At 33.7% G+C, this 14523-nt stretch overlaps 2 protein-coding genes across 2 annotated transcripts; both read left to right on the top strand.

Annotated features, from left to right (window-relative positions):
* Window positions 1-1865: 1865 nt before the first annotated feature.
* On the top strand, window positions 1866-2441 carry LOC139864512 (ankyrin repeat-containing protein ITN1-like). Its single transcript, XM_071853094.1, has one exon. It carries the CDS (start codon window positions 1866-1868, stop codon window positions 2439-2441), a length of 576 nt encoding a protein of 191 aa, XP_071709195.1.
* Window positions 2442-5370: 2929 nt separating this feature from the next.
* Window positions 5371-9250, top strand: LOC139864513 (uncharacterized). The gene is made up of 2 exons (XM_071853095.1): window positions 5371-5905; window positions 9222-9250. Exons 1-2 carry the CDS (start codon window positions 5371-5373, stop codon window positions 9248-9250), a joined length of 564 nt encoding a protein of 187 aa, XP_071709196.1.
* The last annotated feature ends 5273 nt before the right edge of the window (window positions 9251-14523 follow it).

The raw sequence follows: 14523 nt of genomic DNA on the forward strand, positions 1-14523 counted from the left end.
GTGGGAGGCGTATAGTGGCGGTGGTAAAGGTTATAGATGGCAGAGATGGTGATTGTAGTTTGATGAGTGGTGGAAGTTTCACGATGGTGAGACTGTGGTAGTAGCAAATTATGCATAGGTGGTGCTCCAGTGTTGTTCCAAAGGAAAATGAAAACGGAAACAGTGGCCTGGTGTTTTATGGTTTTGCAGATGGGTGTTTCGGTGGTGATAGGCGACGGTGGTGAGTTGTGACGATGGCCGATGTTTTAGCTGTTTAGTTTACACGAGGATATGGTGGTGGTGATCTCAAAACTCAATCTCTCTATGTATATATATATAAGGAAACATATATAATAAATATCAATAATCAATAATTAATAATAATTATAATAATAAATCATCAAGTGGAATGAAAAGTAGTATACAGTAATCAAATATGAATTGAAATGGAAACAGATGTCTCTCGTGACTTATTGTTGGTAGTATACTACCGACAGTTTTCACGGGTATTGTATCGTCTTCCGTTGTTAATCAGTGGCGGATAAAAGTCTTCGGGAAAATCTCATATTTTTAAATTAACTATATTTATTTATTTTGGTCATTATGGTATAAAATTCGATTATTAATTTATTAAATAAAAATCACATCAACTGTCCCTCTCAATTCTGGGTAAAATATAAAAAGTTCTAAAATCTAACAAACAGCTCCTAATTACATTTTTAATAAGTCTATAATTTATAGAACTCATTTTCGGATCACCGTTTATTTTAAAATCATATAAGTTTTGAATTTAACTTGCTTAATATTCATCGAATGGAAATTGAGCGTTATAGTCGTTTACTAAATAGATTCAAAATCACAAAATATATATTTAATATACTTTATATATATATATATATATATATATATATATATATATATATATATATATATATATATATATATATATATATATATATATATATATATATATATATATATATATATATATATATTAAATAATAATTATCATAATATCATATTTTTATTTTTATTTCACATAATTATTTCAAATTATATCTCCACTTATTATTTATATATAAATATACACACACATAACTTTTTACAATTAATTGTTCGTGAATCGTCGGAAATAGTCAAAAGGGTAAATGCATTCATGCAAACTGTTCCAAAGTTTTCGAGACTCAACATTACAGACTTTGCTTATCGTGTCAGAAACATATAAAGATTAAGTTTAAATTTGGTCGAAAATTTCCGGGTTGTCACACTACTGTCTTACACAGTCTGTCGAGTGTGTGGACACACTCGGTCGACTGTGTACGTTTATTAACATATTGATCATTTAAATAATAAAGCACACACAAACACAAACATAATCAATAGTCACACGAAATAGTTATTACATAACCAAACGTATTAAGCGTCGAAATAATCTACGGCTGGAGATTCTTGCACCAACAAGAGCTTTTTATAAATAAAAAAAAGCTCTTATCTAATAAAAAAATATCGTTTGGTTAAAAAAGTTGAAAGCTTTTAGACGGAGTAAAAAACTACTAGAACTAACGTTTAAGATAAAACTCCTAACTTTTTGTAAATCTACTATCTATTTTAACAATTTGAGTTACTCTGTCAAACACCTAAGTACATATAAAATATCTAACAGCTACCAGCAATAAGCTACTTTTATCAAACATAATCTATGTGAATTAGTACCCCTTGCAAAGATAATTTAATTTTATAATCTTTACTAATTAGTTGATTATATGTAGAGGGTGGAGAAGCTATCAGCAAATTTAGACTTGATGCTGCGGAACGCTAATCAAAAGACTCCTTATGAGGTGTTTGCTGACACCAACGATAAACTCCGATCAAACGCAAAGAATTAGATGTGTGAGAATGCAAAAAATTGCTACATTGTTGCTGTGCTAATAGCAACTGTTGCGTTTACTTCAGCGTACCAGATACCCGGAGGTTATAATAATGGTCATCCGATTTTAAAGAACAAACCTGCATTTATTCTCTTTACCTTTACCGATGCAATTTCACTCTCATCAGCGTTAACATCAGTTATAGTGTTTCTAAATATCGTCACATCACCATTTTGGTTTAAGGATTTTGCTTCGTCTCTTTATCAAAGACAACTTTTAGGACTTATTCTGTTGATTATTTCAGTGGCGATGATGATGGTTGCGTTTGCAGCTACACTTTTTATAACTATTAGCACTGAATCAAAGTGGACAACTGAGTTAACTTTGTACCTTGTTTCAGTGTTTCCGGTAGCTGTTTTCGTGTATTCGTATGTAGACGAATACATGAAACTTTTGAAGGATGCATACAAGGTACTTAAAAAGATTATGAAAGAAGCAGTTGAGTATGTACAAGAGACCTGGGAGTACAAACCTCCATCTTTACATTCGAATGCTGGCTCTTCCGTCCATGTAGCGATTCACTCCCCTGTTTAGGGTTAAAAGTGATTAGTGTCTAACAATTAATGTTTGTACTTTGTTGTTAATGTGGTTTTTACAAGTGAATAATTTGCCAGAGATCACCAGTTAAAGGTAAAAGGTGAACAAAATTTGTGATTTTTTTTTTTTGTTTATTTTGTTTGTAGTAATGCAATGTAATAAAGTTGTGGGATTGTAGCTATAAAATTAATCAGTAAAACTCCTATAATGTTAATTTGTTACGCATATAATTAATTAGAAACTATTACACTCATCAAGTGTACCATTTCGAGGCTTCTTACAACCAGAAATTCAGATCGTTACTCTAACTTAGTGGCTTGATATATGTATATCCAACTCAGATGTGTATTTGCTACTATCCGTGACTCATTTTTTATCTCCTGAAATATATTGTTAAGAGATGTACGGTTTGTCTACGTAGTTTGTTAAAAAAATGGTCGTTTCATGAACTTTTTCGATGAAGATTATGGTAAATGTACAATGGATTAACCCTTAGGTATAACTATGAAGTAGATGATTAGGTTAGACCCACGTTCATTAGAATTTTCAACAGCCGAATATATCTGGTTTGGGCTGTAAAATCCCCCTCTCCTACTGTCTTCGCAACGCGGTGTGTGAAAGACACCCTTGGGTAGAATTCAAGGGTAAAGGGGCAACTTTGTGTGCAATGTTGCACCTCACGGGAGTCAGACTCCTGACCTCTCGTTAAGAGAGGCAGACCACTACCACATGAGCTGCAACACAAGGTTAAATTCAATAGTTGAATGTATATATCTATCAGTTCCTGTAGGGTGCTCCAATTATTGAGTTTGATAAATGTTGGTGTATACAAATTTTTATATGATGAATATAATAAAAGTTGCTACTTTGCTCGTAAAAAACAATTCGATATTAAAATATGTTTTTCCCGTACCGAACTGGTACCGATCCCCATTTTACCGAAACCGAATTTACCCAAACTCAAGAACCGAGACCGAATCCCTGTCGGTACCGATTTTCGTACCGGTACGATACCAGTTCAGTTTCGATTTATCGAGATTTTTGCCCATCCTCACATTACAATGATGAACGAAGAGAGTTGTAAGACCCTTTGTAATTAATGGGAGCCAACTCACCGTGTGGGTTGGTGACATGGCACAAATCTCACACCAAATTTGCAAGTAATGGGCGTGGCTTTTAATCATGAGTTGGGCGTGAGTTGGTTTCCCACGGGGGACTAACGGTTGTGGGTTTATATCTATGAGTTTTATATTATTTTTAAATAATATTTTAAATCTTTTTTACTATTTTACCAATTATTTTTAATACATTATCACAACACTACTCACTCACACCATCATTACTTCACACGAAAAAACTCACATTGCCAAGTAATCAAAAAAGTCCAAAAAATTCATACCACAAACCCACACCCCCTCCCATTACAAATGAACTAAAGGGGAAGGTTGTTGGGAAAGGTTGATGTTATATATTCAGTTTGGTAAATCCGATTCGATATTGACGGTTAAAACGATTATGGTTTAGTTACTCGAGTTTAATAATTCATACTCATACAGTCATACTCAAAGGTAAAAGTACCGTTTCAATCATCAATAAAATTAGTGTATCAGATTTTATATGGTTATTGCATTATCGCTGGTTACTTTTTTTCATCTCGGTATCTCTAACTATTTTATAATAATATACACATTTGTAACAAAATATAATAATCTGATTTTTACAGACTGACTAATCACGTGAAAAAGCTTTTTCGGAGATTCAAAAGATACTAACCACAGCACAACAAGCTATGACATTATTCACAATTCATGATCAACTGAAAAGATTAATGACATTAACGAATTTGTGAGAAACATACCAAAGAGTTGAAAAAAAAACATTAAAAAGTTACATTTATTACCACATGGAACTATATACGTCGAATCTATTAGCAGATACAAACAGTCGATTACTACTATTTTCGAATTTTGGTTCGTTAATTTATTTTGAAAAAGATTATTTTTTAAAATCTTTTTACGCATTTGAGTTTTTAAAATGTTATATGGTTTTTTTTTGTTATTATAGTTGAATATTGTCTTGAAATACCATCGATCGTTTCATAAAACCCCGTGTTCTTTAACTAGTTTATAATATTTAGTAATGTACACATAAATGTTAATGTTAATAGTTTGCAAATCAACACCTTTAAGTCACAGATCTAGTGTGAAAATCATAATTTTAAAATGAGAATGGCGGAGCTGTCAATGAGCTCGTAAGTTGTATCCCCCCAACGTTCTTTTTGACTTCATTCTTCCCCATACAATTCTCCCTTTTGTCCCCCTTTTTTTTTTTTTTTTTTTTTTTTTTTTTTTTTTTTTGAAAGGCAATGTTAGTGGTTAGAAGTTAATTCACGAAAATCCCCCCCCCCCCCCCGAGACTCGAACCCAGGTCTCCTCGAACACCATGTTAACATGGTGACCAATGAGGCAAAGCCCCATTGGCCCTTATCTTTTTATTTTTATTTATTTACGTCTTTTATTAAATTAGAATTTGAATCACAAAGGAGGTGCGATCAATTAATTTTCTTACACAATTCTTAATGCAACTCACATGTTTTCCATCTCCATATACCCCATACGTACGTTAATGTAAATTCTTCTCTCTCCAATTACATTTTTCTATTTATATTACTTAAGATTAAGAAGATTACTTAAGGTTCGTGTTGTGTATTTCACTCCTTTGACTACTTTTCATGAATCCCATAACCATTTTGTGTGGATTCATGATTCTAGCTACTTGCACCAAAATCTCCCCAAATTGAGTGAGATTCGCTTTGGATCGTTTCAGTACCTGGTGTTCAGTGTCGGATCCAGAAATTTTATAATTACGTTCAAATTTGCCTGAAATTCTAGAAATTTACTTTCGCGCGGTGGCCGGTGTGGTTAAAATGAGTCAAATTGGCCAACTAATGACATTGTTCATGCAGGAAAGTGAAGAAACAAGAAGAAGCACAAGAACAATTGTTGACATCTTAAGAGACAGAACAATAATGGACGGAACAGAGAGGTTGGGACGACGAAAAAACCTCCAAGAACGGCTCCGATTAAAAAACATGGTATGTTGTGTATCCACTTGGGGCTTAGGACCATCCACCATGAGCATCCAAGGCGATAATGACGATGAAAATGACGAAAACGAAGCGATAGACTCAATAATCCATCAACGAATAGATAATAATGATGTTAATCTCATTCCATTAATTACCACCAATTCCGATGTTCAAGATTGCATGATCCCTCCATCTCCACGAATGAATCTCGCCGATGCGTTGGCTGCAGAACGAGTCCTACGATCAACGACTGAAGAATTGATGATGGAAAACAATGATGTTAATTCGACACCATCGCGGATATCGTTGATGAGACTGTTGGAGGAAACGGACGATCAAGATGATGATGAAACGGATATGGACCAGAAGGGAGGTAAGTTGGGTAGGGATCAGGTGTGTTGCGTGTGCATGGGAAGGAAAAAGGGTGCAGCCTTCATTCCATGCGGACACACGTTGTGTAGGGTGTGTTCGAGAAAGTTATGGTTGAGCCGAGGTACTTGCCCCTTTTGTAATCGGTCTATTATTGAGATTCTCGACATTTATTGATTTTAATTTTTAATTTGTTCATCGGTAATTTATTAGATCTTGCTATAATTTTCTTCTATCGATTTGAAACTCAACAAATTCGTTCGGTTTGTGTATGTTAAAAAAGTTCAAATATATCAAATTCGATGAAAATTGTTTTTGGGTGATCGGTTGGTAAAACCAACATATGGAAACTATTCTGTCATGTAAGACGAAACTGTAGAATATTAATATTCATTTGAGTTCATAAATTAAGTTGAGATCCAAGGGACCAATGAGAGCGCGACATGTGTCGCGAAAATCATATGTGATTGAAAAAAAAATTCAAAAATTTTTTTTCAAAAAAAAAATTTTAAATTTTTTTTCGAAATTAAAAAAAAAATTTAAATTTTTTTTTACAATCACATGTGATTTACCTGCACAATCACATGTGATTGAATTGTACAATCACATGTGATTGGATTTGCCATGCATAATCACATGTGATTGGGTTTACAATCACATGTGATTGACATGCATAATCACATATGATTTTTTTTTTTAAATTTCAAAAAAAAAAATTTCGAAAAAAAATTTTTCGAAAAAAAAAATTTTCAAAAAAAAAATTTCCGGATTTTTTTTTTCAATCACATGTGATTTTTCGCGCACATGTCGCGTTCTCATTGGCAGAGGCGGAGACAGGGGGATGTTTAGGGATGCTTTGCATCCCCCAGCTCTTCAAATAAGCGAAATATATTGTGTTAGAAATTGTATATTAGTTGAAAATATCCCCCAACAAACAAACATAAGCATCCCTTAATTCATCCCCTATCCGTGAATCATCAAATTTTGCTCAAAACCTACATATTTTGCCCAAAATAATCAAATTTTGCTCAAAACACTCCAAATTTACCCTAAAAACTTCATAATTTGCCTAAAAACCTCCATTTTTCCCCCAAAACCTCCATATTTTACCCAAAAAATGTGCTAGGTTTTTTTTGCCCCCGATGAAAAAAAATTACTGCTTCCGCCACTGTTCGTAAGCATCCTCCATTCTGTATTCCTGGCTTCGCCTCTGCTCATTGGTTCCTTTGTTTTCAAGCAAATTTATGGATGCAAGTGATTACAACTCTTGAACAAGTTCACTTTTTTGGAATAAAACAATGCTTCTCTTGTGACGTTGATTTCAGAAATACTTAACAACCTGTCGCATACCGGGTTAAGAAAGAAAATTTGAATTTTTTATAAGCTTAAAACTACTTTACGACCGGTCTAACTCAAGAATTTAAGTACCTCGAACAAAGTAAAAAAAATTAAAAATGTACTTAAACTCCAACGAATAATATAAGTTATTTAGAAAATAAGTCTTAGGCCGTAACAAATAATATATGCTATTTGAAAAAAGTTCCTTTCGGCTTTGCTAGAATGCTAATGGACTTTTGTTTTTTTTTTCTGGAGCCTTTGTTTGTTGTTTTTTGACCTATTGTGCTTCGTCTTCACAATTTCAGTTGTGTTTTCTTAATTCCCCATTTCTCAAATCTCCGATCGTGTTTGTATATATAAAAAAACCTTGACCTCCTGAAAACCTCGTGCCCTGAACGGTCGATCGGGTTGCTCCTTCTCTGAACCTTTGTATAGAACAAACGCATATATCCAAAAGTTGAGTTTTTTATAAGCTTAAATTTACTTTATAATCCACGGAATCACAAGACTAACATTGTGTTACACAATATTAGATTGGACGCATAGTATATAACAAACGCATATATTTAAATATACATATTATGTTGGAATTAAACAATACTCTGTAGTCATTTAAATTACCAAAGGACTTCTGTCGTAACGGTATTAAAGTAACTCGTCATTTTTTTTGTAGATTTGAGCTCATCATGTTAATGGTGTGTGTATTTGCCATTCCAAAAAAAATATCATTTAAATTTAAATTAACATCATATGAAATTCAAAGATCATATCATCTACGCAATTTCTAATAAAGTATATCAGCCTAAGCTATGATGAATTGTAGCGGGTGTATATTGATCATTTTATTTGTTTAATGGAGGTATATTGGTCATTTTTCACGCCTCCCGGTTCTGGTTGAAAAATATGGTCCAAATATCTTGTTAAACATATACTTACAAGTTTTTTTCGAATAGCAAGCATATATTAGCACTAGGGCTAACCGGGGGGGGGGGGGGGGGGGTGTCCGGTACAACTTACACGATAAGAGAAACTCGAAACATACAAATAAACTAAGTGAATTCGGTTGTTGAGTGAGCAACTAATCAAAACTAACTAAACATAAAATCTTAGACAAAGCAGATCCAGAGATCGGTGAACCAATCTTCCAATGTTTGAAACACGTCGCAATCCAATCAAAGGATATAAGTTGAATTTACATCAAAGCCGTCGGCCCGTTCCAACTTGAGTTCACGGACACTTTTTGATTACAGTTATGCCATATTAGGTACGCACAACTCCATTCCATAGCTTGCATAAACTCGAACCCAATGGGGATAAAGCACGATTACATTTACCTCGAAAGGCTTCGTTGATGCTAATATTTGTAACCGCACCCAATCCCCACCAGTTGCAAAGTCTCTCTCATCCGTCCATTAAATGTCGACAAAAAATTAGCGAATGCTCAATAGTCTCTATACCGTCATCACATAAAGGACATATAACGGAATCAAGATCAATAGCTCGCTTGTCAAAGTTCGGTACGAACCAGATGCCGTAGTTTTATAACCATCCATATGAATAATTCGACTTTTTTGGGGGGTAAATTGTTTTTGAGTGTACAGTCCCTCGTATTACCTCGTGTTAATAACTTCTCTTCTATTAAACTCGTAAGCATCTTAGTTGTGAAAGTTCCGTTCGTAGCTAGGTTCCAGTACCAAAAATCCGCGACCCTGTCTTGTTTCTCGAACTGAAACAAAGCGTTGGTCAATGTCTCTAGCTCATCGATGACCTGACCCAGTACTTCTCGGTTTCAGTTCCACGTGAATACGCATGACTGATCACGTACTCACAAGTTACAAATATAGGTAGTAATTACTTGTAAATCAATTAAAAAGAACTAAATATTAGTACATAAATTATGATGTATCTTAGATCGTTGCAACATTAATTATTGGGATAAGGCTACCAAATAACTTTATACTTTTAATTTTGTTCTATTGTAGGCTCTATACCTAGAAAAATACCAGTGTAGGTCACATACTTTCAAAAAGTGTTCGAATGTAGGTTATTGGTGACTGGTTACCGGCGTGTGCAGTCCCTGAAGCTATCAGACATTAATATTTAGGCTTTTCTAGGATACGATTTCTTCATGAAATTTGTTCTAATTCCATCACCTAACACTCGTGAACTAATATCAAGACCAGCAAATTCGAGAAACGATCCAATTGAATTGTTGACCAAAATCTCATAAACTTTGACGTTTCACTATGCTGTTCAGAGATGAATTTTAACACGATTCGATGCAACACGAAGCTTGAAGGAGTAATCAAGAACCTGAAACTCTATTCAATTCGATATATGAATGCTTCTTGTTACCATACGTTAGCCCTAGAGACTGCACATGTAGGTAACCGGTCACCAATAGCCTACAACACTTTTTGAAAGTATGTGACGTACACTGATATTTTTCTAGATATATAGCATACATTAGAATAAAAATAAAAGTATAAAGCTATTTGTTAACCTTAACCAAGGGCGAGTGTGATGACCCGGAAATTTCGACTAAATTTAAACTTAATCTTAAATGATTAATGACTTCGACACGATAAGCAAAGCCTATGAAGTTGAATCTCAAAATTTTGAACTATTCAATTACCCTTCGGTTGTTCTCAACGTTTCGCGAACCATTATATGTAAACAGATACATATATATACTATAACTTGAAAACGTAACAAAGTTTTAATTGCATGATACCGTACATTAAACTTATTGGTTTATATATCTATTTGAATATATACGATTTCAAGTTATTTAGTAAACGATAGTAACATTCGATTATTGATTCGATTGATATTTAGATAAGTTAACTAAAACGTTTAAGATGAACAAGTAAAATACTAATTTGCTACAGTATTTTCAAATTGCTACAGTACCCAAAATGCTACAGTGTTTTCAAAAATCACTATTTGCTACAGTGAAATTGACTTTGCTACAGTGAATTGCTACAGTAAAAAAGTATATATTATATATATATTAACAAATAGCGAGACGATGATTTATAGAAGTAAATGACCAAAACATTTGAAAGTTTAAGATATACTATGAGTGGTATAGTTTATGGATAATTTAAGACTATATTTTGACAAAGGTACGTGACACGAAACGTAAAATGCAAGTTTTCTAAAGGTACGAAAGGACATTCGAAAAACTGGAACCGGGACATAAGTCGAGTGATGACGTACGACTTATCGGAACAAAAATTACAAGTCAACTATGCACGTGAATTTAATATAATATATAATTAATTATTTAAATTATATATATTATATTAATATTTTATCATGTCGACAAACAAATGGACAAATGATTCTGAGCTGGAAATTGAGGCCATGCGATCGCATGGCCATCATGCCCAAAATCCATGCGATCGCATGAGGCAAAATTTCAGGCCAAGTGCTATAAATTCTCGAGTTTTGGCCAGATAAATCACACACACATATATATTATTTTTACTCCGTATTTATTTATTTATTTTATTATTATTATTATTATTATTATTATTATTATTATTATTATTATTATTAATAATAATAAGATTATTATTAATCTTATTATTTTTATTATTAGTGTTATTATTTTTGCGATACAAAAATAATAATGTACATAAAATATTACGACGGAGTGCTGTCCAAGTAATTTTTCAAAACGAGTTTCCGAGAAAGCTAGAGCTAAGGAAAATATGGGTTATTGCCAAGGAGGTTATGGGTAATATTCGGGGGTATTTTTGTGAATCAAACCTCGTGCTTATTATCTCCAATGCGTCTACGTGCTTTCCTGCAATATTGTATATCAATATTAAACTGTGAGTTTCATTGATCCCTTTTTTTTAATTGCTTTTGCAATATATATTTTTGGGCTGAGAATACATGCAATTTATTTTAAACGCAATGGATACAAGTACATACTAAATTCTACGCTGAGTTTGAACCGAAAATCCCTTAGCTTTGGTAACTGTTAACTGCCAGTTATAAGAACTGGTGGGCGCGAGTAGTAGTATATGGATCCATAGGGCTTGACATCCCCGTCCGAGCTAGAGCGCTAGCCTTTTAACGGACGTATGCTATTTGATAAGCGTACACGTTGGTTTGCGTGTATTATTAAGATGATTATACAAAGGGTACAAATTATATATACGTTAAAGTTTAGTTACCAGGGTGCTCAATTTTGTAGAACCGATTGATAAACATTTCGGATGAAACAACTGAAATCTTGTGATCCCCCTTTTATGTAAAACCTATTGATAAACGTTTTGAATAAAACAACTGAACTTTTGTAATCCACATTGATATACGGATTATGTGTAATATTAAAACTATGAACTCACCAACCTTTGTGTTGACACTTGTTAGCATGTTTATTCTCAGGTTTCCTAGAAGTCTTCCGCTGTTTGCTTATATGTTAGACAAGCTATGTGCATGGAGTCATACATGGCATATTTTTCAAGGAAACGTTGCATTCACCAAATCATCACCATGTATCTTATTTTGACTGTACTGTCAACGAAAGTACTATTGTAAACTATTATTTACAGTGATTGTCTATATGTAGAAATCATCAGATGTTGAAAACCTTTGATTTAAATATTCATTTATGGTGTGCCTTTTCAAAAGAATGCAATGTTTACAAAACGTATCATATAGAGGTCAAATACCTCGCAATGAAATCAATGAATGACGTATTGTCCATATGGATTTGGAGCGATCGTCACAGCGAGTCTAAGCCTTGACCCGTGAGGTCACGGAACACCACTACTTTGAAAATTTTGTGTAGAAAATACCATTTAAAATGTATATGGCACAACTAAATTTAACTACAGGACCTTAAATATTTTTCGAATTAATAGTATTTCCTTTTAACTGTATTGGATACCACTAAATTTAACTAGTCGGACCCGATATATACGTTCAGATTGTACATTTTTAAGGTAAACAATCATTAAAATAACATCCAAATATAATTAGTACTGAAAAAATATGACCCCATTGAGTTTCGTTTCTGGAATCGCAACAGACGTTCAGGACCGTCTTGTCAATTTTATGGGCCCTGTTCGAAAAATAAAATTGGGCCCTTTTATATACTGTAATTTTAAATTATTACCTATTATTTGGCGTTATCGATGCCGGAGTATTGGAGCCATACGAGGAGTATTGGATTATGGAGTATTCGACATTGTTTATGTAATTTTTAAATTTTTTGATATTATCAATTAACAAATGGACCTATGTATGTAAAATGAGCGTACGTATATAATATTAGAATATATTTTTTGGACCCTTACAGATACTGGGTCATGTGCAACCGCACGCATTGCACGCCCCAATATCCGGTCATGCTGACGTTAACCTTTAATTATTTTAGTGTGAGATAACGGAGAAATTTTGAAAATTGTTAAGTGGACGACTGATGATACAAAATAACGAATACATAAATGACTAGTGCGCCGTTCGGTTTTGATTCGTAACATCAAGCTCAAGACCTTTCGTTGGGCGACAAATCATAAGCTTTGCAATAGTGTACATTCCTATGTTTGGGATCATAGTCCTTACTTGTTGTGTTTTAAGTTTATGTTTCTTAATTCTCCAATTTGTATCTCTTTAAGACCGCGCTTAACTCCGTCATTGTATTTTGTATTGCATCTTTATTGTTTTGATGAAGATCTTTCTTTCAATACATTTCAATTTTTTTTTTTGCCGAAAAAAAAAATATAAACTAAAAGGATATAACATGATTTTTTAGACAAATGAAAGGAAAAGACAATTTCTCTTACTTTTTTCTCTCTCTATTCGTACAAGGAGAATGCTAACTTGGTATAAATACCTGATGCGAAACACTGATCTATCTCTTGTTACCAAAATACTCATATTTGTAGTCAGAAATATAGTTTTTTTCATTCTCCTAATCATATATTTAAACGACACCTTTTCTTTTTTGACTTTTTTGATAAACTGATTAGTGTTTATTAGTTCTCGTGAATCATTCTTTTCGATGATTATCTGATGACAAAATTAAGTTTGAGTTATCCGATTGTTAGCGCTTGTCTTCAAATTTTTGGTTTTTTTAGTATACGAATGAAGTTTTCATGTGAGTGATCGAGAACAAGATGCAGATGCAAATGATGTTATTAATTTATCTTCACTTTGAACCTATTGGTATATAATTATAGATGAGGAGCCTATTCATTTACTGATGCATCTGCACTTGGGAGATAATTTTACAATAATAACAAATATTTTGTTTTTGACAATTCTCTCTTCTTAATAATCAAATAAAAGTAAAAGATAAATGTTGATGTATTGTGAATTTATGATATGAAAATTTTATTTTGAATTTCACCAAAACTCATCTTCTTCCATTTTCACAACAAATAATTAAAATAAAGCTCCAGATCCATACTAACTACCTTGCTACAACCCTCAATCCTTTTCTCTCACAAAATTTTGCTGCAGTCATCTTTTTCTGCTTCAATCGTGTCCTTTTGTTTTGTAGTTTACCGGCGTTAGTCCTTTCTCCGGCCACCGGCATCTCGCCGGTGGTTCGGCCTTCACATCTCCTTGCTTCTTGGTTGGTTTCGGTGATCTCCTTCTTACCTTTCTCCCACCGTGGTGAACTCAAACATCTTGGATCTGACCGGATGTGGGCTCTCTGGCGCCGTAACTTATGTGCCGATGTTTTCTCGGCCTTCCGTGTGCTGGCGTTGCTCCTCTCCTGCCGGGTCTAAGGTTTGTTTGGGTTTTCTTTGTGAGGTTGAGTCTCGCCGGATTTTGGTTTTCACTGCCGGATTTCTTTTGCTCCGATGTGGGATGTTTGTGAGCCAGGCGACGAGTTCCTTCCTGGAATTCTGGTTTTCGCAGGTAGCCTGGATCTGGTTTTTTTGGTTAGATCTCCTTTCAGGTGGTTGGGTTGAGGTGGTGTTTGCCGTTTTCCTTTTCTGGCCGGATGTTCTTTACCGGCGGTTTATGCACTTGATGTTTATTTTAGTTTACTTTTAGTGTAGTCGATATTTAAGTTTTCGTTAGTTATAGCTTTGGTTTTATTTTGTATTACTAGATTAAACGAGTTTGTTCACCTTTGTTAGTGATCAGTTTAATTTGGTTTGTTTAGTTAGATCAGGCTAGTTGGTTTCTTTTGTATCGATTGTACTTGTTGGTCTTCGGATCCGTTATAATGTTATCGTTTTTTTTGCTAAAAAAATAAAAATAAAGTATTGGTGTCTTGTCCTCGTGCATCATGATGCAAAATTTTGA

The sequence above is a fragment of the Rutidosis leptorrhynchoides genome, chromosome 8, assembly GCF_046630445.1.
Source record: "Rutidosis leptorrhynchoides isolate AG116_Rl617_1_P2 chromosome 8, CSIRO_AGI_Rlap_v1, whole genome shotgun sequence".
NCBI lineage: Eukaryota > Viridiplantae > Streptophyta > Magnoliopsida > Asterales > Asteraceae > Rutidosis > Rutidosis leptorrhynchoides.

Bases quoted from the DNA above. Each gene is read 5' to 3' on its own strand.
- LOC139864512 (XM_071853094.1), top strand. From the start codon at position 1,866: ATGTGTGAGAATGCAAAAAATTGCTACATTGTTGCTGTGCTAATAGCA.
- LOC139864513 (XM_071853095.1), top strand. From the start codon at position 5,371: ATGAGTCAAATTGGCCAACTAATGACATTGTTCATGCAGGAAAGTGAA. The intron at 5,906-9,221 runs GTAAGTTGGGTA...GTTCTATTGTAG, and splicing joins GGATATGGACCAGAAGGGAG to GCTCTATACCTAGAAAAATA.